A 22,679-nucleotide genomic window follows, 5' to 3' on the forward strand; every position below is an offset into this window, starting at 1 on the left:
ATGTGATTTTTTTTTTAAATCCCAAGTAATCAAGTTTTTTATATATATTTAGGTTCCTTTTTTTTTTTTTAAGATGTCGATGAACCTTTATTTTGTTCATTTATTTATATGCGGTACTGAGAATTGAACCCAATGCCTCACACATGCTAGGCAAGTGCTCTGCCACTGAGCCACAACCCCAGCCCACTAGATACCTTTTTTACCTCCACTTTTAAGTTGGTTTCTGTTAACCTTCTGCCCTCTCTCCCCCTTATCAATTTTTCATTAATCCCTGAACAGATATCTAAGGAGCAAAATTAGTTATGATTGCTTCTGACTTTAAGGTGGGGGTAGGAAAGCTGGTTGGATAAGTCACATATGCCTATAAAAATGCTAATTCTACATAGTTTATATTCACTTTGCTCTATCTAGAACTGCACTGCTTAATATAGTATTTACTAGCCACATGTGACTAAATTTAATTAAATTTAGTTAAATATTAAATAATTAACTAAATTAGTTAAATCTAGTTAAATAATTAAAAATTCAGCTCATTTTTATACTTGCCACATTTTAGGTGCTCAGTAGCCACATGTGGCTAGGGACTACTGTACTGGATAGCATAGATATAAAAATGTTTCATTGGTACAGGAAGGTCTATTGGAGACTGATCTAGAACCAGATTTTTCATCTCTGTCAAATGCCTCTGGCAGTGCTTTGGTCTGTATTTGATGCTGTGTTCTTAAGCTCCTATTCCTTTTCTCCTTGAGGACACAGAATTCAGTAAGGGAAGTTTATTTCCAGATCTTTAAGAATATTCATTATGTTATAGATCTTAGGAGAAAGGACAGAATTTGAAAGGTGATTGTTCTGTGACCTGGACCCTATTAACATTTCTACACCTTAAAAATGGGAGGTCATGGACCAGGGATGTAGCTCAGTGGTAGAGTTTTTGCCTAGCATACCTGAGGCTCTGAGTTTGATCCCTGGCATGACAATAAAAGTGCAGGGGTGCGGTGGGCAACAGTGGGTGTTGAGAGCAGATGAGCCCCCCCCACCATCAGCTGATCCTACGGTGTTGGCAAAGACAAGCCTGGGAAACATTCCTTGCCAGAGGCAAGGATGTTATCTGCCTAGCTCTGATGCTAATATTTATCAGACATCCCAGGACAATGGGTATCCTGGGTACAGCAGGATAATGGCAGAATGTTCTTAGCACTGCAGCAATAGTATAGCTGTTGCAAAATGTTTCTAGCTCTGGAACTTTTTAAGGCACAAAGAAGCCTCTGACAGCTTACCACCCTTGAACAATTTACAGTGCCCCTATAGTTTAACTTTCTCATTAGGAGATCTATATAATAAACTTTTGGAACTAGTTCTGGGTCACTGCTACTCCATCAGAGTGCAGTTTTCCCACCTGGCCCCCAGCTTTTTTAGTGAAATTACCTCTGTGTCTTCTTTGTCTCTGTGTTTTTTCTTCATCTCCCATTGTCCCTACTTGAGAATCCTTCATTGATGCTGTGGGTTGCAGCAAGTGGGATTTTTTTTGGTTTATTACCTTCCTTTCTTCAATTTGATTATTGACTCCTGATTAGTTTGGGGGTAGGGGGAGCTTTAGCTCCAGTGAAAATGCTTATTAAGGGAATTAACTATTGATCAGGTATGTGACATAGATATTTTGGACCTAAACAATCTGATAATTATCTAATTTAACTCAGATCATTGTATTGGGAAATTATATCAGTTAGGCCATCCTAAAATGATTTGTTTTTTCCAAAATTATATCATATGTTACTTCCTTTTAGGGTGAGAAGATTTTTTACTTGATAAAGCCAACAAATGAAAATTTGGCACTCTATGAATCTTGGAGTTCATCTGTGACCCAGAGTGAAGTGTTCTTTGGAGATAAAGTGGATAAATGCTATAAATGTGTGGTAAAGCAGGGGCATACCTTATTTGTTCCTACAGGTAAGGTTTTAATCCCACCCCCTACTATTAATAGTTGATACAAGCTACATTTTGTAATTAGGACCTATGACTTTTCCATATTTGCCTAAGAAATAATTCTGATCTTGGGCTTTTTACTTCTTTGTTGTTTTAGTGGGCTTGTTAGGGTTCCTTTTGGCATCATTTCATTTGCCTTCACTTTTAGTATCATTGAAATAAAATTCACATGCTATATCACTTTCATCCTTTTAAAGTATATAATTCAGTGGATTTTAGTTGATTAATAAGGCTGCATAACTATCAACACTATCTAATTCTAGAACATTTTCATTATCTCAGAAAGAAACCACATACCCTTTAGCAGTCTTCCCATTTCCCCCTTCCCTGAGAAGAAGGACAACTATTAATGTACTTTCGGTCTCTCTTGATTTGCTATTCTGGACACTTTATGAATGTGGCATTTTGTGTCCATCTTCTTTGCTTTACCATAATATTTTCTAGGCTTATCCATGCTATATCACATATAAGTACTTTATCTTTTTTTTTTCCCCCCTTTTCATGTCTCCCCATTCACAACATCAACCAGACACAGGTCCTGGGCTGAGTTGTCATGGGGTAGGCTTACTCTGCCTCCTCTTTGTATATACAAACCCAGCCTGTGGTAAGCATCAGGAGGCCATAAGTACTTTATCTTTTTGTGGCCCAACAATATTCCACTGTAGGGTATACCATATTTTATTTATCCATTCATCAGTTGATGGACATTTGGGTTGCTTCCACTTTGGGCTATTCTGAATAGTGTTGCCTTAAACATTTGTGTACAAGTTTTTATGTGGCGGTATGTTCATTTCTCTTAGGTGTATACCTAGTAGTGGAATTGTTGCACTGGTGGTTTCCCTGTTTAACTTTTTGAGGAACAGCCAAGCTATCCCCCAAATAACTATGCTTTATAAAACAAACAAAAAACTGAGAAAAGCTGATACCCCAAGTATAGGTATCAGCGTGTCAATCCGAGATGTGAATGAATGGCAGTGTATAAACTCGCCAGACCAATGGTTTTGAGGACAGTGATCCTTTGGTTGGGTGACCTCAATGACTATAAACTTCACAGGGTTCTGTTACCATAGGCCTGCTTTTTACCTTATCTCTGGTATATATAATCATAAATGTGTGCTTAAATAAGTGAATGAATCAATGACCAAAACCACCATGATTTGCCTGGTTAAGTATCAGTATTTCATTATGAATGACTAAGCTCTTCCTTGCTTCTTTTTATAGTAAATATTTTGTTGTACCCCCTTCAGAATCTTAAATTGAAATTTATAGATAATATAACTTACATGAATCATTGTTTTAAAAGTTGACTTAATAACCTAACTAGAATATACGGAAGAAATGAAAAGGTAATTTATAATGAAATGTTATTTTGATATTTGTGTGCACAGCAGCAATAGAGGACAGAATGAATTGGTTAACTGTGTAAGTCAGCAAACCAGTATAGATACGTGCTAATGGCAACTCAAATTCTGTTAGTGGCATGAGTAGAAGTTAGTGGTTTTCAAATTTTACGGAATAACAGGATCACCTGGAGGGCTTGTCCACCGGATTGCTGGCCTCCTTCCCCAAGATTCTGATTTAGTCGATTTGGGGTGGGCCTGAGAATTTGTCAAGTACTCAACTGATGCTGGTGTCTGGTCTGGGGACCACATTTGGAGAAACACTGCTATAGGCAATGTGATGTTTCTTTCCAGAGTAGTTGGCAACTGATATATTTCTATACAAACTAAACTATAGTTTCCTTCAATTTACAGAGTAGTTATATTCCTGGAAATTGTGCCCAAACCACTCAGAAATACATTGTTTAGATGTATAATGAAGTTCTATTTTCTGTGCTCAGGTTGTGAATGAACAGGCTTTGTACCTATACGAAGGCCCAGTGGAGTTTATATTTCTTTTTTTATTCTCCTGTTTTTGTTTTTTTTATTGGTGCATTATAATTATACATAATAGTGGGCTTTGTCATTACATATTTATACTGAAATTTATACTTCTGTACTGAAAGACTGTTAAGTATTTTAGCATTTCTTACAGAAGTTAGGCTATCATCTCTTGAAATGATTCTCACTTTGAAAACATTTTAATAAGAAAACAAAACATTTTGATTGCCAACATTTATATTTATAGGACCATGTCTCTCCATAATTAAATGTGTATGGGGGTAGGGCTGCAGTTATAGCTCAGTGGTAGAGCACTTGCCTAGAAAGTGTGAGGCACTGGGTTTGATCCTTGGCACCACCTAAAAATAAATAAATAAAATAAAGGTACTGTGTCTGTCTCCAACTAAAAAAATATTTAAAAAATAATAATTAAATGTGGGTGATCTGCCTTTTCCTTCTTACAGAGTCTGGTCTTATTGGGTTCCTCGATCCTCCTCTGCTTGTTTCCTTCAGGACACTCAGTTCAGTGTGACACCAGAGAAGCAGAATGTTCAGCCAGCCCCCGTGTTTTTTAATGGGAAATGTGCTTTCCTAATTTTAAAGCACATTTGACTTGTCTCTGTAAAATCTTTAATCTTAGACAAATGCTAAGGATTATATTTTTAAACTAAAACAATTACCACCAAAACCCTTCACTTTAATTCCTCAAACTCAGCATAGAGTCTGGCATATTATAGGCATTTAATATTTAATTGAATGCCTCAATCATTAATTTCTTTAGCACTAGAGTATGAAGGAAAGAGATGTTGATATTTGAGTTACTTATTTCTCAGGCAGATAGCATACCTGTTTTGTTTTGCATGTTTTGAGGTAGTGGGGATCAAACCTAGAGCCTCACACATGCTAGGCAAACACACTACCACTGAACTACATCCTAGGACCCTTTTGAAATTTTGAGACTATGTTTTGTTAAGTTGCCCAGATTGGACTCAAACTTGTGATCCACTTGCTTCCTGATTAACTAGAGTTACAAGTCTGTGCCGTGGCAACCAGCTTGTTTGATTTTAAAATATTGAAAAGCATTAATTTATACGTTTGTAACCATTTCAGGGTGGATTCATGCTGTGCTCACTTCTCAGGACTGTATGGCTTTTGGGGGGAACTTTCTGCACAACCTTAACATTGGCATGCAGCTCAGGTTTGTGTCATTAATTTTGAAAGGATCTTTCATCCTTCCTTAAACAGGACATTTTTGTTTGCTTGTTTAAGAAAAATTATGATAGATTTTATTTGAGAGTCCATGGAGATAGGCCTTGAGAAATCATTAGGAATAGAAATTTTAACAAAACTATTATTTTAAAATTTTGTCAGGAGGATTCCTTGATACATTTCAAATCTAAAACAAAAATAATAACTTAATATACCTCCAAATTAAAAAAAATTATAAATATTTGTATGTTCTTATTTGACTATTTTTGCCCTAAGGTAAATGAATTAAGTTAGCCAGACTTACATGTAACTATTGATGCTGGAACAAACCAATTCTTAAGTTGATATTGCTGTCAGAACACCTGTTTTAGTTTTGCTTTGGATAAAGGAATAACAGCTATTGCCTTTCTGTATGAGAAGGACTAGACTGTCTGCAGTCTAATGAGGGTAGAATGTTATGGTGTAACATTGCTTATGGTACAAATAATTCGTGATTGATAAAATGCATAAGGACTGGGAGAACTAGAAATTCTTGGTGTGAGGTTGTAGTTTTGGGCTTCACTGAATGTGGGGACTTGTAACTTTGCATGTGCACAGGGAACCCTGAATGCTCTGCACCTGTGGAGTTATTACAGAAGATAGTAGCTCTAAGAGGTCATGAGGCTTTAACCCAGGGTATGTCCCACACCTGTCAAATTTGGATTTGATCTCTTTGTACCTGAGCTGTCATTGGAGGAAATATGGCTTCTATAGGGACAGCTGCATGGACTCCTACAGAAGACTCACAGTTATCATGGAAAACTGTGATTCTTGTCTTTATACCTTAATCTAGTGCCAAATGTGGTCCCAATCTTGAATGCTTGGGTGGGTGCTGCAGTGTTGTCCAACACATGAAGCTAATTTTAAACATACTATTTAATTCATAATGGTAGAACCCTTGTAAAATATCTTTTATTGAAACTAGGATACAGATCTCAATGACCTATCATGAAAGCCCAGTATAATTCTTAAGTACACCATCAAGTTTATGAAGATCAGAACCTGGATAAAATCACAATTCAGTGTTGTTCAAATGTTACATTAAGTAATATACTATACTTGATTGGTATGTCTTATGTAACATGCCCTGCTTATTTTATTTTTAACTGGCTACCTTTAATTAACTATTTTGAAATACTAATATTAATACTAAATATTTCTTCAAATCTTATTTATTTAGGTGTTATGAGATGGAGAAAAGACTAAAAACACCAGATCTTTTCAAATTCCCTTTCTTTGAAGCCATATGTTGGTTTGTAGCCAAAAATTTGCTGGAAACCCTGAAAGGTAATTAATAATTTGTACACTTTGTTGTATAATATGATGTATAATGTTTGTAAATTCCCTCAAAGTTACCTGACAGATGCTTTTCTAGGGTCTGGATGTCACATCTGTTTGTTTGTTAAAACGTAATGTCCCCCCTGCCAGGAACCTTAATAGCAAGTAGTTTCTAGTCCATAGCCTACTAACCCATGTTCTTAGAATTCAGGTATGTGAAGACCTGTTTAGAGCCACATGAGTAATATTGGAAAACATTCCTTTCATCCAGTGATCTAGAGGCCTACATACATTCTCAAGCATGTTTAAGTGCCTTGCTTTAAAAATTTAGATGGTTACCTAATATGTGTTCCCAGATGTTTGGTTTAAAAATACAAAGTGGATAATTTTCATGTCCTGAGGAAATCAGGTAATGCCTGCACCCATCACCATTGCAACCATAATTCTGGCTAGTATAATTCACCTGTTAGCATAAAAACGAGCTGGTTTGTAATCTGTAATTGAAGAAAAATATTTTTTGAAATTTCCTTATGTAGCTTTGAATTTTTTTAGAAGGTAGATTTTAGATTTTCATGCTTTTATATTTGACTTAATCTTTGAGCCGCCAAGTTAAGATTGTATATTCTATCCATTTTTTATATTTCATATACTTGTGCCAGTGAGAATAGTATTTGTCTAGTTTTGAGTTGCCTAACTTTTCTAATTTTGCAAATGGTGCAAATATTATAATTAACTTTCAGGAGAATAGATATAGAGAAAACAGTAAGATTTATCCAGAAATTTGTTTCTATTCCATTTAGAAGACACGTAAGAAGAAAAGACGAAAAGAGATACCCAGGAAAAGCATGTACAGAAGTAAAATGATAAAATTCATGTGTGATTTTTCCTCTTCAAAATAAGCCCCCCTTTTTTTTGATTGAAAGGATAAAACAATGTCACCATACAGGACAGTCTTGAGGGAGATGTGATAGTGCTGTAGGGGTGTTTGATGGAGGTAGGGTCACTTGAATGAGAAGGACTAGGTCCTTCTTTACAAATCTAGCCCCTGCTTTAGAAATGAATCTTTATCCTAAATCCCAGACTCAGTGTTGTTTTCATGTATTGTTCTTGGCTGCAGGAATGTATCAGTGGGCTGTAGAGTTGTCATCTCCAGAATGTCCATTTCCAGTAAACTGGACAGTCAACTTCAGTCTCTTATACAAGTGCATGCCTAGAAAAGCAGAAGCATCTTTATAAAAACATTTATAAATGGTCTTATTTTCTAGAAATAAAATTCAACTACTGAACTGTCTAGTTAAGAGATTGGCAATTCACTTGGTCCAGAGTATTTTTTCCCATCTTTTCTTATTTTGACCCAGGACCCCAGTTCCTGTCTTATGGTTATTTAGGAGAAATGCCCCCACACATATACTTCCCTCCCACTGCCCCACCACCACTGGGGTCTTCCCCAGCCCCTAATGTGTAGGAGAGGCTCATCAGTTTCCCTTTTAGAACAAATTTAGAGTTTTATCTGAGAGACAAAAGGTTGACTCCTTAAGGTGCAACAGCAATTTGCTCTGTCTTAGAAATAATAATTTAGTATTGTCTTAGGCCATCAAAAATTAAGAAATGAGGTCCAGTCAGAAGGATGGCCCTGTATATTAAGGACTTTAAAAAAGGATTCTGTAAATAGGAGTATTTATAAGTTGCTTTAAAATTTTTTATCAGCCAGATCAGTAAGCCAGGATACTTAGCAATGTAATTGTTTTAATCTAGTCCTACTAAGGCTAGAGCCAAATGACCATTCTAGCTGTTGCCATCATCCTAGGCATTTTTCCTGGAAACAGAAACAGAAATGGTAGTCTTTTTATCTCATGTTATGTTCTGCTCACTGACTTTTCTACTTTTCCATTGTGGCCTGTTTGCCAATTATCAGACTGTTACAAAAGCTTCTGTAGTGTGATGGGTTAAATGAATGAGGAGTATATGAAACTCGTACAATGTGTGTTTCATGTTAATGATAATAAAAGAATGAACCAGTTTGAATTTATGTAAGTAAGTTAGCCACTGGGCAGAATTAAAATATTTTGCTTTTGATTCAACTCACCTGAATTTTGGAGCGTATCTGAGATATTTTGCATGAGTTTTAGATAATCACACTCTGGTTTACAATTCCCCAAAAAACATTTGTGTGAGCTTATATTTTTACTTTGTCTGACAAATAGTAAAATAAACCATACACAGCTCACTGTATATAGATCACACAGAGACTACATATTCTCATCCAATTTAAAGAAGGCTGTTATTCAGGTAATTTCTCTGCAAGTGAAGCAAAAGCAGCAGTACCTTAAAAATACCCCATTAACCTCCCCATACATTGTCTTTCACTTTCTGGAGATAATCACTGTCTCACCTTTTGTGATAATCTTTTTCTTCAATTTTTTCACCTGTGTTGTAAATGAAAATAGTTTGATTTTTATGTATTTGTAAATTTCATATGAATAGATTAAAACTTTTTCTATTATATGTAACCTGTCTTTTGCTAATCTTTATTTGTGAGGTTCATTCATGTTATTGTGTGTAGCTGTAGTCTTCTTTTTTCATTACTGTAGTATTATGTTGTGTGAATATACCTTAATTTGTGTGCTTCTTCTGCAGTTGTTGGACACTGGCGATACAGTTGTTTTAATCTAGTACTACTAAGGCTAGAGCCCAATGACCATTCTAGCTGTTGCCATTTTGTTGCCAGTCATTTTTTTTTTCAGTTTTTGGTATTTATGGAAGATGGTTCTAAGAAGTTCTTGTCAGTGTCAACTGAATGCAAAAGTTATTCCAGAGAACAGCCCCAATTGTTGAGTCATAGATAGAATTCACGTAGTTCCCAATTCCCATTTCCTTGGCAATACTTGGTATCATTAAGTTCTAATTTTTGCAAACCCATCAGGTGTGAAATAGTATTCCTTGTCTTTTTAATTTGCATATTCCTGATTATTAATATAATTGAACATTTTTTATAAATGTATTGGCGTTTTAGATTTCCTCTTAAGTGAAGTACCTATTTAGGTCTTTTGCCAATATTTTAATTTAGTTTTTTTAATACTAGTTCTTCATATGTCCTGGATCTTAGTCCTTTCAGGAATATATGTTAAAAATACCTGCAATTTTGACTTACCTTTTTATTCACTTTGGTGTCTGTTGAAGGACAAACTTTATTAATTTTAAAACAGTATTTTTTCCCCAGTTTTTGTGATTAGTGCTTTTTGTGCCTTAAGAAGTTCTTTCTTATCCTAAGGTTTTGAAGATACTCTTTGCCTACTAAAAACTTATGTAGTTTCAAGTTTTACATTTAGGCCTTTAACTCATTTTAATTGATTTTCTTGAAAACTATGGCAGTCATTTTCTTACAAATACCCATTTGTTCCAGGGTCATATTTTGAACAATCCATTTTTTATCCTGTTCTTGTCTCATGTGTTGATATATGTGTGGAACCTTTGATACTCACTCATTACTCACGGTCTTAGCTTTTCTTTGCTGTAACCAAAATATGCAACAAGACAACTTAGAGGAGGAAGCATTTATTCTAGCTCATGGTTTCAGAGGCTTTAGTACATGATTGGCTGACTCCATTGCTCTGGGCCTAAGATCATGCAGAACATCATGGAAGGGCATGGTAGAGGGAAACTTTTCTGCTCTTGGCAGCCAGAAGCAGGTGAGGGATGGTGAGAAGAAGAGAGGGAGGGGAAACGGGACTCAGGAGAAGATGACCCCTGGTAACCCACCTCCTCTACCCATGACCCACCTGCCTATAGTTTACCACTTAATCAGTCCATTCAAACTAGGATGGCTGAATAGGTTGCAGCTCACATAGTTCAATCATTTCAACTCTGAATATTCCTGCAATACAGGAGCTTTTGTGAGATACCTGATGTCCAAACCATAATAGTCACTCTTCTAATCTTGTGGGGCTGGTAGTCTGTCTCTCCACCAAGCACATTATCATATTAGCATTATATTAAGAATTGATTGATATATAATAGGTCCTCATACTTTATTCTTCAAGCCTTGGCCTCATTCTTTATTTTGCCCTGGCTTTTTTTTTCTTTTCCACATAAGTTTTTGAGTTAGTTTATTACTTATTGACACCAGTCTCCCCCACCCAAAAATCAAGCAAATAAAAGTGTTAGTATCCTAATTTGAGCATATTGAATATAGATCAATTTTGGTAAAATTCCATGTAGTTAGGTAATTGAGTTTTCTCAAAAAATTGTCATGGAACATCTATTTAGTTCTTGTTTGTTATCTTGCAGGGTGTCATATAAATATATTTTAAAACTTACACACAGATTCCTAAAAGCTTTGGTCCCATTATATATTGTTACTTAAATAATATATGATTAGAATAATAGAATTAATTATTAATTATTATGATATAATTATATTATAATATAATTGTAATTACATTAATGATATACATATATAATTATACATACTGTTGAGCATATGAAGTTGCTATTTTTGTATTTAAAAAATGGTCAAACATTGGCAATTTCATATAGTTCAGCTTATTAACCATGTGATGCAGGAATATAGAAACAATTTTCATATTGATTTTGGATCTAGCAATCTTATTAAAAACTGTTACTTCATTTATCTGAGGTTATAGTGGGTTCTTTAATGTATAATCACATAGTCTTCTGTGAATAATGAGAATTGTGTTCCTTCTTTTATAATATTTATGTCATTTACTTATTTCTTGCTTTACTGGGTTGTCTAGGATCTCCAGGGCAATTGTAACTAGGAGTAGGGAAGATGGGAGTCTTTATCTTGTTCCCAGCCTTTTATCACTGAATCTTGGGTTTGCTGTAGCTTTTTGTTGATAGCGTTTATCAGGTTGAGGAAGTCCTTATCTACTCCAAGTTAGCTAAAAGACTAGTTTTTAAATAATTGGTAGTAGTTGCATTTTAACAAAAGCTTTTTCCTGCATGTCTTATGATTTGTCTTGTATAATTTTTTAACTTAGTGGCTACATTTATTGATTTTTCTAATATTATTCCAAACTTGGACTTGATAATGTTTCAATTTCTATATAGTAAGTTAGAATATAGTTTATATTATAGTCTGTTTATATTCAAATAAATCTAAACTAGTAAAATATGTTCTCTGAATATATAGAAAAATATATTTATTGTATAAAAATGTGTGTATGTGTGCTTTTATTGTTTCTTTTGGCAGTGAGTGAAACAGACTTGTATTTTATTTTCTCATCTGTCCTTAATTGATTTTGGTATGAAAATTATGCTAGGCTCAGGAAAAAAGTTGGGATTGTTCCTTCTTTTTCTGTTCTCTGGAGGAGTTTGTATATGATTGGAAAGATTCTTGAATGCCTGGTAGACCTCATTGATGAAGAAATCTGATTTTTATACTTATCTTTATGGGAGAATTTCTGACTGCTAATAAATATTATTTGTGAATAAAGGACTATTAAGTTTTTCTAGTTTGTTGAGTCCATTTTGATAAGCTAATTTTTAGAAGTTTGTTCATTTCTAGGTTTTCACATTTTTGATATAAAGTTATGTTATTCTCTTAACTATTTAATGCTTGTAACATTTATAAAGATGTCTCTTGATACTTGTATTTATACTGATTTTCTCTTTTTATGGATTTTATTATCTTTTCAAATACCAGTTTGAGAATAAATAATGTTTTCTGTTTAATTTTTGCTTATCATTTTTTCTTTATTTTTTAACATTTTAGTGTGCCCTTAACTCATTTTCAGCATTTTTTTCTTTCTTTTTTTAAATACCTTTATTTTATTTATTCATTTTTATATGGTACTGAGGATCGAACCCAGGACCTTGCATATGCTAGGCGAGTGCTCTACTGCTGATACACAACCCCAGCATTTCAGCATTTTTTCTAATATGTACATTTAAATGTATGTTTTCATTGTTGTTATATGTTTTCTGATTTTCAATACTTTTTAAAAATCTAAATGTTATTTAGCAGTTTATTTCTTAATTATCTGGGTTTCTTAGTTTCTAAACACGTGGGCTTTCTCTGGTTATCTTTTTGTGACTGATGTCTTACTGATTTCAAACTCAGTTGCCTTGTGAACATATAGGTGATTTAGGTCTTTGGATGTTTGATGGGACTTTTTTATGACCTTGGCAAATGGATGATTTTTGTAAATGTTCTGTATATATTTGAAAAGAATGTTCTATTCTACAGTTGCTGAGTACAGTGTGCTGTTTATGGCCAGTGAATCACATTGCATGTTATTCAACGAGAATCTACAGATTTTTGTTTTTAGTACTCTTATTATTCTATTGTTTATTACATGTGTTAAAATCTTCCACTATGATTGTGGAATTGCTTATTTTGTAATTCTTTTTGAGTTCAAGTTTTAAATAGTTGTCTTTCTAACGAATTGAATATTTTGCCATTATAAAATGACCTTTTTTAATGAAAATCAATTCATATAGCTATTCCAGCTGTTTTTTTTAAAGCTTGTGTTTTTTTTTTTTTTGGTTTTTTTTTTTTTTTTTTGTCTTTTTTATCTTACACCTTTTTGTGTTTTTAAAAAATATGTTTATCTGGGCTGGGGATGTGGCTCAAGCGGTAGCGCGCTCGCCTGGCATGCATGCGGCCCGGGTTCGATCCTCAGCACCACATACAAACAAAGATGTTGTGTCCGCCGAAAACTAAAAAATAAATATTAAAATTCTCTCTCTCTCTCTCTCTCTCTGTCTTTAAAAAAAATATGTTTAGCTGGAGCATTTAATATCTTTAGATTTAATAGTTAGGTTCCTTGTCTTTTGAATTGATTATTTTGTATTCTACTTTTTTTGTTAATATAGAAATTGCGCAGTTTGTCATTTGCTGGTTATTCAAAACCTAAAATTAATTTCTTTTCCTTTCTCCACCTTACTTCATTCCTACAGAACTGAGAGAAGATGGTTTCCAGCCTCAGACTTATCTAGTACAGGGAGTGAAAGCACTGCATACTGCTTTAAAATTATGGATGAAAAAAGATGTAAGTCATTATAGTTGTTTTTATGTAGCAAGGTCAAGAAGAAAAGAGTACTTTTGCTGTTTTTGCAGCATTTGAATTTGCCACTGGTAAAGGGAATGGAAATCATGTTTTAAAATATAGCCTGCATTTTATTATACAATATTTATAGATGTACTTGTGTCTGGTTATATTTTTGATAAGAAAGTACTTGAGTAAATCTTTAGTCTTTAATCTGGAAAATAAAATATTTCAAAAATATTTAAGATATTGACTAAGAGATGAACATGTAGCTATAGAATAAAATAAAATTGAGCTCTTATAATGTGCTTTGTCTTTATGTACAGGATTTCATTTAATCCACAGAGCAACTGGATGAGGTCTATTGGTACCCTGTTTAAGTAATTCCCAAAAACACTGGTGAACTAGGGACATAGAGTTAGTCTCTAAGATTGCAAACCTCTGCTCTTTGCCACTCTGCTAAACTTATGTAAAAAATGAGGAAAAGGAGGTGGTAATATTCAAGCATGAGCTCTTTATTTTCACTAAATTGTGGCCCAGTTGTACTTGAAACCTTTGAGATATCATCCTACATCTCTATTTAGAATTGGTATTTCCTTCCCTCTAGAGCATTTATTTCTTGTGCCAGTGGACTTAAAACTAATCTATATATAGAGAGAGTAAAAACTTAAAACACATCTGTAGAGAGTAAATTATGCATTTTTCCTTTCTCTGGGTTTATGAACTCTTGAAAAATAGGTTTCATCTTTCTCATTTTTATTTCAACTCATAGATCTTGGCACATAATGCTTTAATAAGTGATAAATAATATGCTAATGAAAATATATTTCCATGTTAATTTCTTGAATGTCCATTTGAAATTAAAATTCTACTCTTAAGAGATATTATTGGGAGACAATAATTAATAGGTTCTGATAGTCCCAGTAATTTTGACACTTCCTTTCACTTTATTATCATTGCTATATATCCACAGAGAAAGGCAGTATGGAAACATTCAGAAAATAAAAATCATGTCTTCCACCATCAAAGACTTCATTATCTAGATAATAAGGAAAAGCATAAGCAAATTAACAACTACCTAACATGATAAAAACAAAATCAAGCTTATGTTTTTTAAAACTATGTAATCTGTTTCCTGCTGGAGGCTTTAGAGGAGTGGTTCTCAAATGTGTGTATTTATCAGCATTGTCTGTAGAGTTTTTTAAAAATAAAACCTCTGGATCCTTCTCTAGAGATTATAGTTTGGTAGATCTGGGATGGGTCTGAACCCAGAAACCTCATAGATGATTTCAGTGCATAGTAAAATTTGTTATCATGAGTAATGTTAAATTTGCTCTAAGATGAGAGGCAGCTTGCCTTAATGGTTAAGAGCTTGGATTTTAGAGTCAGATATTTGATACAAAAATCAGCTTTGCTGCTAATAAACTATGTGACTCAGGGCACATTACCTAACCTCTGTGCCTTAGTTCCTTTGGTTGCAAAATGGGAATAATTTATAGGTTGAACATCCCTAATCTAAAAATCTGAAATCTGAAATGCTTCAAAATCCAAAATACTTTTGGAATTAAGCATTTCAGATAAGGAATACTAAAACCAATAGTATCTGTGTCATACAGTTATTGAAGGGGTTAAATGAGTTAATGCTTATAAATTATTTAATAGTATGAAAGCACAGTTTTTATGTTAATACTACTATTATTATCAGTTCGTTTCAATAAATTATGCTAAAACCAAGTAGAGGGTACAAAGCAAAAGTAGAAACTCTGCTATGTTGAATGTGTCTAAAAAATCAGAATGTTCTTAGATATAGAGATTAATATATGGAAATAGGCATAAAAATAATAACATTAGTTTGCAGTAGAGTAAATGTGGTGACTCAACAATTAATTTTTTTTCTGTTCATTGGGTTGTTTCCCCATTTTGCTTTTAACTGTTAAATGGAAAAGAGTTTACCAAAATTTATTCAAATTAGATTTCCATGAGACACTAGGATTATTTAAGTGCCTGTGTTCCCCATAAAATTCCTTATGTATTGTCAATTAAATGTTAGGCTGAATTATTGTTTTAGTAATTAGTATCTGTAGTAGTAACTGTAGTTAGAATTACAGCAGGATTTGAAGTGTAGAGTATAATGTTACTATTCAATATAAAGCAAAATTCACTCAAACAAGTCTGTTTTTAATTCAGTTTGAGGATTTTATATGATTATAAAACATAAAATGATGATGAGGATCTCCTTAGAAGGTATTATACCAACTATATGATCTCTGAGACTGGGCTTATTGTTACTGACTATGTCTGCAAAGTCTAGAGAACCCAAAAATAGGGTCAGTAGGTTAGTTTTTTATTAATAAAGTGTAAGTAACTTTGGTTTTGTTATCTTTGTTAATCCAAATACAGCTTGTATCTGAACATGCCTTTGAAATTCCAGACAATGTGAGACCTGGACATCTTATTAAGGAACTTTCTAAAGTAATTCGAGCAATAGAGGTAAGGATGGAAACTGTCATCTAAATGCTTACTTACTCTGTTTTGAGAAGCAAATGAATCTACCACTATTGTGGAGTGACCAGTACCCTGCCAGGGTAGGTTCCTGCTCAGGAGGTGTGAGCTGCCTAGGAAAGAAAAAGTCTGAAATGATTAATAAGGATTAATAGATTAATAGATTAATGATTAATAGGGACAGAGCCAGAAATTAGATAAAAAGGGGAGTGCCTGATAGGTCTTTTAATCCTGATAGGAGTAGAACTGAACAACTGAAAAGTGTCCTCGGTTTTTTATTTTTAATTTTTTTTTTGTTGTTGTTGTAGATGGACACAATATCTTTATTTATTTATTTATTAAAAATATTTATTTATGTATCTTTAGTTTTAGGTGGATACATTAGTTTGTTTTTATGTGGTGGCGAGGATCAAACCCAGTGCCTCACACACGCCAGGCAAGCGCTCCACCACTGAGCCACAACCTCGGCACCCTCCTTCTTTTTTTTAAGGGGGAGGACATCAAAGTCAGGGATAAGGGTTTTAAGATTTCAGTGGGAGGAGTCTTGCTTCTCCTTGTGGCAGTAAACATGTTGATTGGCATTTTGTCAAGCCACACCCATCCCTGAGAAGCTAAGTGGCTCCTGCTGGTCACTCCATCTCCCATGATACTGTGCAGAACTTGTGACAGAGCTAGGTAGGAAGTTACATGAATTAAGCATTCCCAAACCAGCAAAGTTGTTCCTTTTCACCAAAGGAAAAAGTACCATTCAAAGCTGAGATTTGAATCCAAATATCTGACTCTAAAATCGAAGTCCCCAATACCAGACTTTCCTGCCTAATGCCTTCTACGTTCTTTTAGTTCATACATAGTTCACATATAGTTCACGGATGGCTTCCGGCATACCACCATGATGCAAACATTTGAAAGCACCATTTGTAGCTCAGTAGTAGAGTGTTTGCCTATCACATGTGAGGTCCTGGATTCCATCCCTAGTATAAGAAAAAGAGAGGAAGGGAGAGAGGGAAAGAGGAAGGGAAGAGAAGAAAATGAAGCCAAAAGCACTTACACACTTAGAAGAAATAGAATGAGCTGAGTCTTGGACAGAGTCTCAAGATTTCTAAAATCCTGGAGAAAATTTTGGAATATTGTATTGCAATGAAGTAATGAAATAATGAGGAGGCAGTTTCCAGGTTACCTTAGGTTCTTCAGGTTACTTCAAAAATTAAACAAAAACAACAACATAGTTATCAATACAACTTTCAGATCCAATTAATTTCAGTCATTCAGAAATGAATTCATGTTAAATAATTAGAGCAAGAGAAAAAACTAAGATTAAAAAAAAAACCTAAGGGAAGTGAGTAAAGTTAGGTGAAACTGTGTTGGAAAGAGGGATGATATTAGTGGGTTGGGCAAGGCAGTCCACTTGAGGGAAGATGTGAGAGTAGCCAGTGAGGTAAATACTTTTGATAAAAACCTATAAATCTGAATAGGTATTTTAATAATTAATAGATATTCTAGGTATTTAAGAAAGGAGGTTTTTAATTAAAATAATTTTTCAGGAAAGTGATTGTTGTAGTGTATAGCTTGAATTAAGAGGAAATTAAGTGGAGGATGAAGGTCAACTGGTAAATTAACATCTGACATTAGGGCTGTTTTAAGGAATGAAAAGAGGTACATATCTAAGAAATATTAAAATCCTAGATTTAGAATAAGAATAGTTTAAGTATTTCTCAGTATGTTCAAATGTAGTAGAAAAGTCTCTTAAAGAGTGATAGTATTAGGGCTGGGGATGTGGCTCAAGTGGTAGCGTGTGACCCGGGTTCGATCCTCAGCACCACATACAAACAAAGATGTTGTGTCCACCGAAAGCTTAAAAAAATAAATAAAAAAAAATTCTCTCTCTCTCTCTCTCTCTCTCTCTCTCTCTTTCTCTGTCTCTCTCTCTTTAAAAAAAAAAAGAGTGATAGTAATTGCATATAAATGGATTTAGGATCAAAAAACATATTTTACCAAGTCCTATTTAAATTCCAAATGTTGAAGAAAAGGGAAGAATGGATAGGTTTAGGAAGTGGTATGTGAGGATTAAAACTTAATTTCGGGCTGGGGCAGTAGCTCAGTGGCAGAGCACTTGCCTTCCATGTGTGAGGCACTGGGTTCAATCCTTAGTACCACATAAAAATGAAACAAAGGCAATCTGCCCATTACTACTATAAAAAAAAATTTAAAAAACTTTTTCTTACATAGTAGGAATTCAGTAATACCTAAAGCTGAAATCAGTATAAACATATTATTTAGAAAGTTAGAGACAAATAACTGGGTGGTGGTGGGGAAACAGTTGTCAGAATTGCAAGTTTTAGCTATGTACTCAGAATAATTGAAAGCAGAGTCTTGGACAGATATGTTTGTACCCTATTCGTAGCAGCATTATTCACAATAGCCCAAAGGAAGGAGCAACACAAGAGTCCATCAGTGGATGAATGGATAAACAAACTGGTACATAGAGTATATAAAATGGGTATTCTGACACATGCTACAACGTAGATGAACTTTGAAGGTATTTTGCGAAGTGAAATAAACCAGTCACAAAAGGACAAGTATGATCCCATTCATATGAGGTTCCTAGAGTTGTCAAATTCATAGGGACAAAGCAGAATAATGGCTGTCAGGAGCTGGGAAAAAGGGAGGATGGGAAGTTAGTGGTTAATGGGGGCAGATGAAGAAGTTCTGGAGATGGATGGGGTGCTGATTGCACAGCAGTGTGACTACAGAATGCCCCTGAATTGTATACTTAAAAGTGGTTAAGATGGCAAATTTTATGTAACGTAAGTGTTTCCACAGGGTAAGTGGTTGCCTTTGAAAAATGGGTATCAGGGATGGTAAAGAGTAGACTGCTGCTTCTCATGATATTCTTATTTAATTTTTAAAACTGCATAGATGTATGGTCCATAAGAAATTACCAGGAGGAAAAAGTACCAAACTCAAGTACCACTGCATAGATAATCCTTAGAGAAGATAGCTTTGGCTTAGGGTAGAGCCGATGTTCCCATGTGGTAGTCGAAGTTAAGGAGAAAGAAAAGAAAGGCAGAAGAATTAATATAATTAGATAGGAGAAAAAAATCTCCTTTGTTTTCACATTATCAGGGTGGGTTTTGAATCATTCAAAATCTTAATAAAATGTTTAAAATATTAACTAAATTCTGTGTATTCATTATTTCTAGAAGGCTGTAACATTTCATTATTGTATCTGGATATTTAGTCATTTTGCTGTAATACACTTTCTTTAATATATTTAACATGAAAAAAAATAAGGAAAAAAACTGCAAAAATGTGTGGCTTTCATTTTTTTAAAATTTTTTTGTAGTTGTAGATGGATAGCATACCTTTATTTTATTTGTTTATTTTTATGTGGTGCTGAGGATCAAACCCAGTGCCTCACATATGCTAGGCAAGCACTCTGCCACTGAGCTATAGTCCCAGCCCTGTGACTTTGATTTAAAAAGTAAATATTGGGCTGGGGTTGTGGTTTGATGGTAGAGCACTTGCCTAGCATGTGTGAGTCACTGGGTTTAATCCTCAGCACCACATATAAACAAATAAATGTCCATCAACAACTAAATATATATGTATATACATATATAAAGTAAGTATTGATTTACACAAATATGTATGTAAAAAGAATTTTTTCATTGGAAAGAACTGGAAGCAGCCTGAATAGCTACCTACCAGTAAGTATTAGGCCAGTAATTCATGATATACTCCTACACAGCTATTAGTATAATACTGGAAATCAAGGAAATGTGTTCATAGTATATTATATAGAGAAGAGATGGGAAACCAAGGCTTTGATTTGGTCTTTTTCTTTTCTGTGATTAAATGGAATAGTTTTTTTTCCTAAGAATGTTTTTATGGCTGAATAGTCAAGTCTATATATAGTAGCCTTTTTCTTAAAATACATTCTGAATCTAATTCTTAAAGGAAGAAAATGGCAAACCAGTTAAATCTCAGGGAATTCCTACTGTGTGTCCAGTTTCACGATCCTCAAATGAAGCAACTTCCCCATACCATTCCCGACGAAAGATGAGGAAACTTCGAGATCATAATAATATTCGAACTCCTTCTAACCTAGACATCTTAGAGCTCCATACAAGGGAAGTTCTTAAAAGATTAGAGATGTGTCCATGGGAAGAGGTAAGTATTACACTTCATGATGAGAAAAATAAACCCAGTTGTTTGTTAAAGTTCTTTAAAGGGGTAATAAAATTTATATTATCACCTATTCTTGTTGTTATTTGCTGTAGAATTGTAGGGGTCAACAAATATTTTTGTCTGGGGGCAAGGTGGGGTGCCCAATCTTTCTAGGCATCAGTGTCATGTTAGGATGAATAGACCTCATTCATTTGCTGACATGTTTATTAAGTGTTTACCAAGTACCCTGTACTCTCTTAGGTTCTAGAGAAGTTGCCAAAGTAAGCAAAAATTAAGTCCCTGTCCTTATGAAACTTCATCAGAGTTCAAGTACAAAAATTGGGAGGCAAAAATATATACTAAAATAATGTAATTTCAGATGCCAAGTGTTTTGAAGGACAATAGAATAAATAGTCATGGTGACTAGCTGCTTTAGCTGGTATGGTCGGAGAGCCTCTCAGGTAGAGATGTTTGAACTGACATCTTATTAACAGGAAGATGTCACGTAGATACACAAATTTGGAGAATAGTATTTTAGGTCGGGGAAGAGCAAATACACAAACCTGTCCTTGAGCCAATAGCACCAGCCTGGCTGACTACCTGACTAGGAGACTATTAGAATAAACCCTTTAAAATCAGAAATGCTGGCCTATTGGACAGAAGGGAGAGTGAGAGGCAGTAATAAGATCAATGCAGCAGCATTTAAAACATGATAATGAATTTGTGATGAGATCTGTGTCATCTATGACTTTATATTTTAAGAACAGGATAGATAGTAATCCACAATGAATAAGGTAGAGGAATCACTAGATTAAAACATTAAAAAAATTACATACAAATTATAACCTTCTTAAATATTTTAAATTGTACATAATTACATTGTTTTGAGAGTATGCTGTTCTAAGCCAGGCACAGTGGCATACATCTGTAATACCGGGGCTCAGGAGGCTGAGGCCCAGTGGTTAAATGCCCCCGAGTTCAATCCCCAGTACCAAAAAACCCCCAAATAAAATAATATATTGTTCTAAACCTACTTAAGTCATAGCCCTCTGGGGAAGTGTTAGCTTATTACAAAAGGTTCTACTTATTTTTAAGGAAAAATATCTCAGAAAGGAAATAATTTTTATACATTAATAACAAGCTACTGGGGGGCTGGGGTTGTGGCTCAGCGGTAGAGCACTCGCCTAGCATGTGCGAGGCCCTGGGTTCGATCCTCAGCACCACATAAAAATAAATAAACAAAATAAAGGTATTGTGTACAACTAAAAAATAAATATTTAAAAAAAAAACAAGCTAATGGGGTTGGAATTGTGACTCAGTGGTAGAACACTTGCCTAACGTGTGTGAGGCAATGGGTTTGATTCTCAGAACTGCATATATGTAAATAAAACAAAGGTCCATTGACAAATAAATAAATAAATAAATAATTAAAAAGAACGAATAAAATGAGCTACCATCGTGTCTTTCTTCACCTCATGGCCTCTGTGCCTGGTGATAATGGTGTGGATGCTGACAGTGCCTCATGGGAAGAGAGGTATGAGGTCAAGGTCAGGGTAAGTGGGAAGGCCCAGCAGTTACACTTTAGAAGGAAGAAGCAAAAGAGAATAAAAAAATCTAAGACCATATTGCCCCTTCTTTTTAGCTTCTGCAGGAGCGGAGCTTTCTTTGGATTTGCTTTATGCATATTTTACATTCTGCTTTACAAAATGTATTTTATTGTCAATGGCCCTCCCAAAAGATGAACCATCCTCATGCTTTAACTTGAAGAACTCTGGAATATGGGATTGCTGCATGTTTCCAAACCCAGGCAGCTGTCTGTCACTCTGCATGGCAGGGCTATGGGGAAATAGCAATCTCCTGTCTTCCTTCAGTGGAGCAGGTGTGCCTGAGGTTAAGTCAGTTCTATTTTTATACTTTAAGGACATCTTGAGCTCTAAACTGAATGGAAAATTCAACAAACATCTCCAACCATCTTCCACGGTACCTGAATGGAGAGCAAAAGATAATGATCTACGACTGCTGCTGACAAATGGAAGAATAATTAAGTATGTACAATAGATCAGGTATCAAACAGATAGTTTTTGTTGGATTCCCTTTGTTTTGCGCTGCCTTGTCCATACTGCTGGTGTTGACTTATGGGGAAAGTGTCTCAGTTCTCTGCTCTGTAAATGAAGTGGGAGGGAATACATAGTCTTGCATTATTTCTGATTTGTTTTTTCCCAATGATACAGAGATGAGAGACAGCCCTTCGCAGATCAGAGTCTCTACACAGCAGATAGTGAAAATGAAGAGGATAAGAGAAGGACAAAGAAGACCATTATGAAGACAGAAGAGAGTTCAAGAATAGACAGGATAGAAAGTGAAGAATCTCGAAAACCACTTAACAGTACGTTTGCTGTAATAGTCATTTTAAAGTTCTCTTTATTCGTATAACAATTGATAAAGAAACTTACTAGTGTTAAAATTCTTAAGTTTGTAATAGGATTGAAAGTGTGTTCCTCATACTGTTCTGAAAAATCAGAAGTATGTCTGAATAGGGAAATGCTGAATGTGAATACCAATGAGGTATAGTGGCCAGGGATGTATCAGTGAGAGGATTCGTGTGGGTAAG

At 34.6% G+C, this 22,679-nt stretch overlaps 1 protein-coding gene and 1 pseudogene across 1 annotated transcript in view; one reads left to right on the forward strand and one right to left on the reverse strand.

Moving 5' to 3' along the window:
• The window catches only part of Kdm7a (lysine demethylase 7A), an 80,727-nt gene that overhangs the window by 44,493 nt on the left and 13,555 nt on the right, over window positions 1-22,679 (forward strand). The window contains exons 7-14 of the mRNA XM_076832677.2: window positions 1,785-1,947; window positions 4,974-5,061; window positions 6,292-6,398; window positions 13,311-13,402; window positions 15,800-15,889; window positions 19,859-20,071; window positions 21,989-22,113; window positions 22,300-22,454. Of these exons, the coding sequence (XP_076688792.1) occupies window positions 1,785-1,947; window positions 4,974-5,061; window positions 6,292-6,398; window positions 13,311-13,402; window positions 15,800-15,889; window positions 19,859-20,071; window positions 21,989-22,113; window positions 22,300-22,454 (1,033 nt within the window). The remainder of the gene's footprint in view (window positions 1-1,784; window positions 1,948-4,973; window positions 5,062-6,291; window positions 6,399-13,310; window positions 13,403-15,799; window positions 15,890-19,858; window positions 20,072-21,988; window positions 22,114-22,299; window positions 22,455-22,679) is intronic.
• On the reverse strand, window positions 2,483-2,604 carry LOC143384243 (small nucleolar RNA SNORA51; annotated as a pseudogene).

Source organism: Callospermophilus lateralis, chromosome 1 (genome assembly GCF_048772815.1).
Source record: "Callospermophilus lateralis isolate mCalLat2 chromosome 1, mCalLat2.hap1, whole genome shotgun sequence".
Taxonomy (NCBI): domain Eukaryota; kingdom Metazoa; phylum Chordata; class Mammalia; order Rodentia; family Sciuridae; genus Callospermophilus; species Callospermophilus lateralis.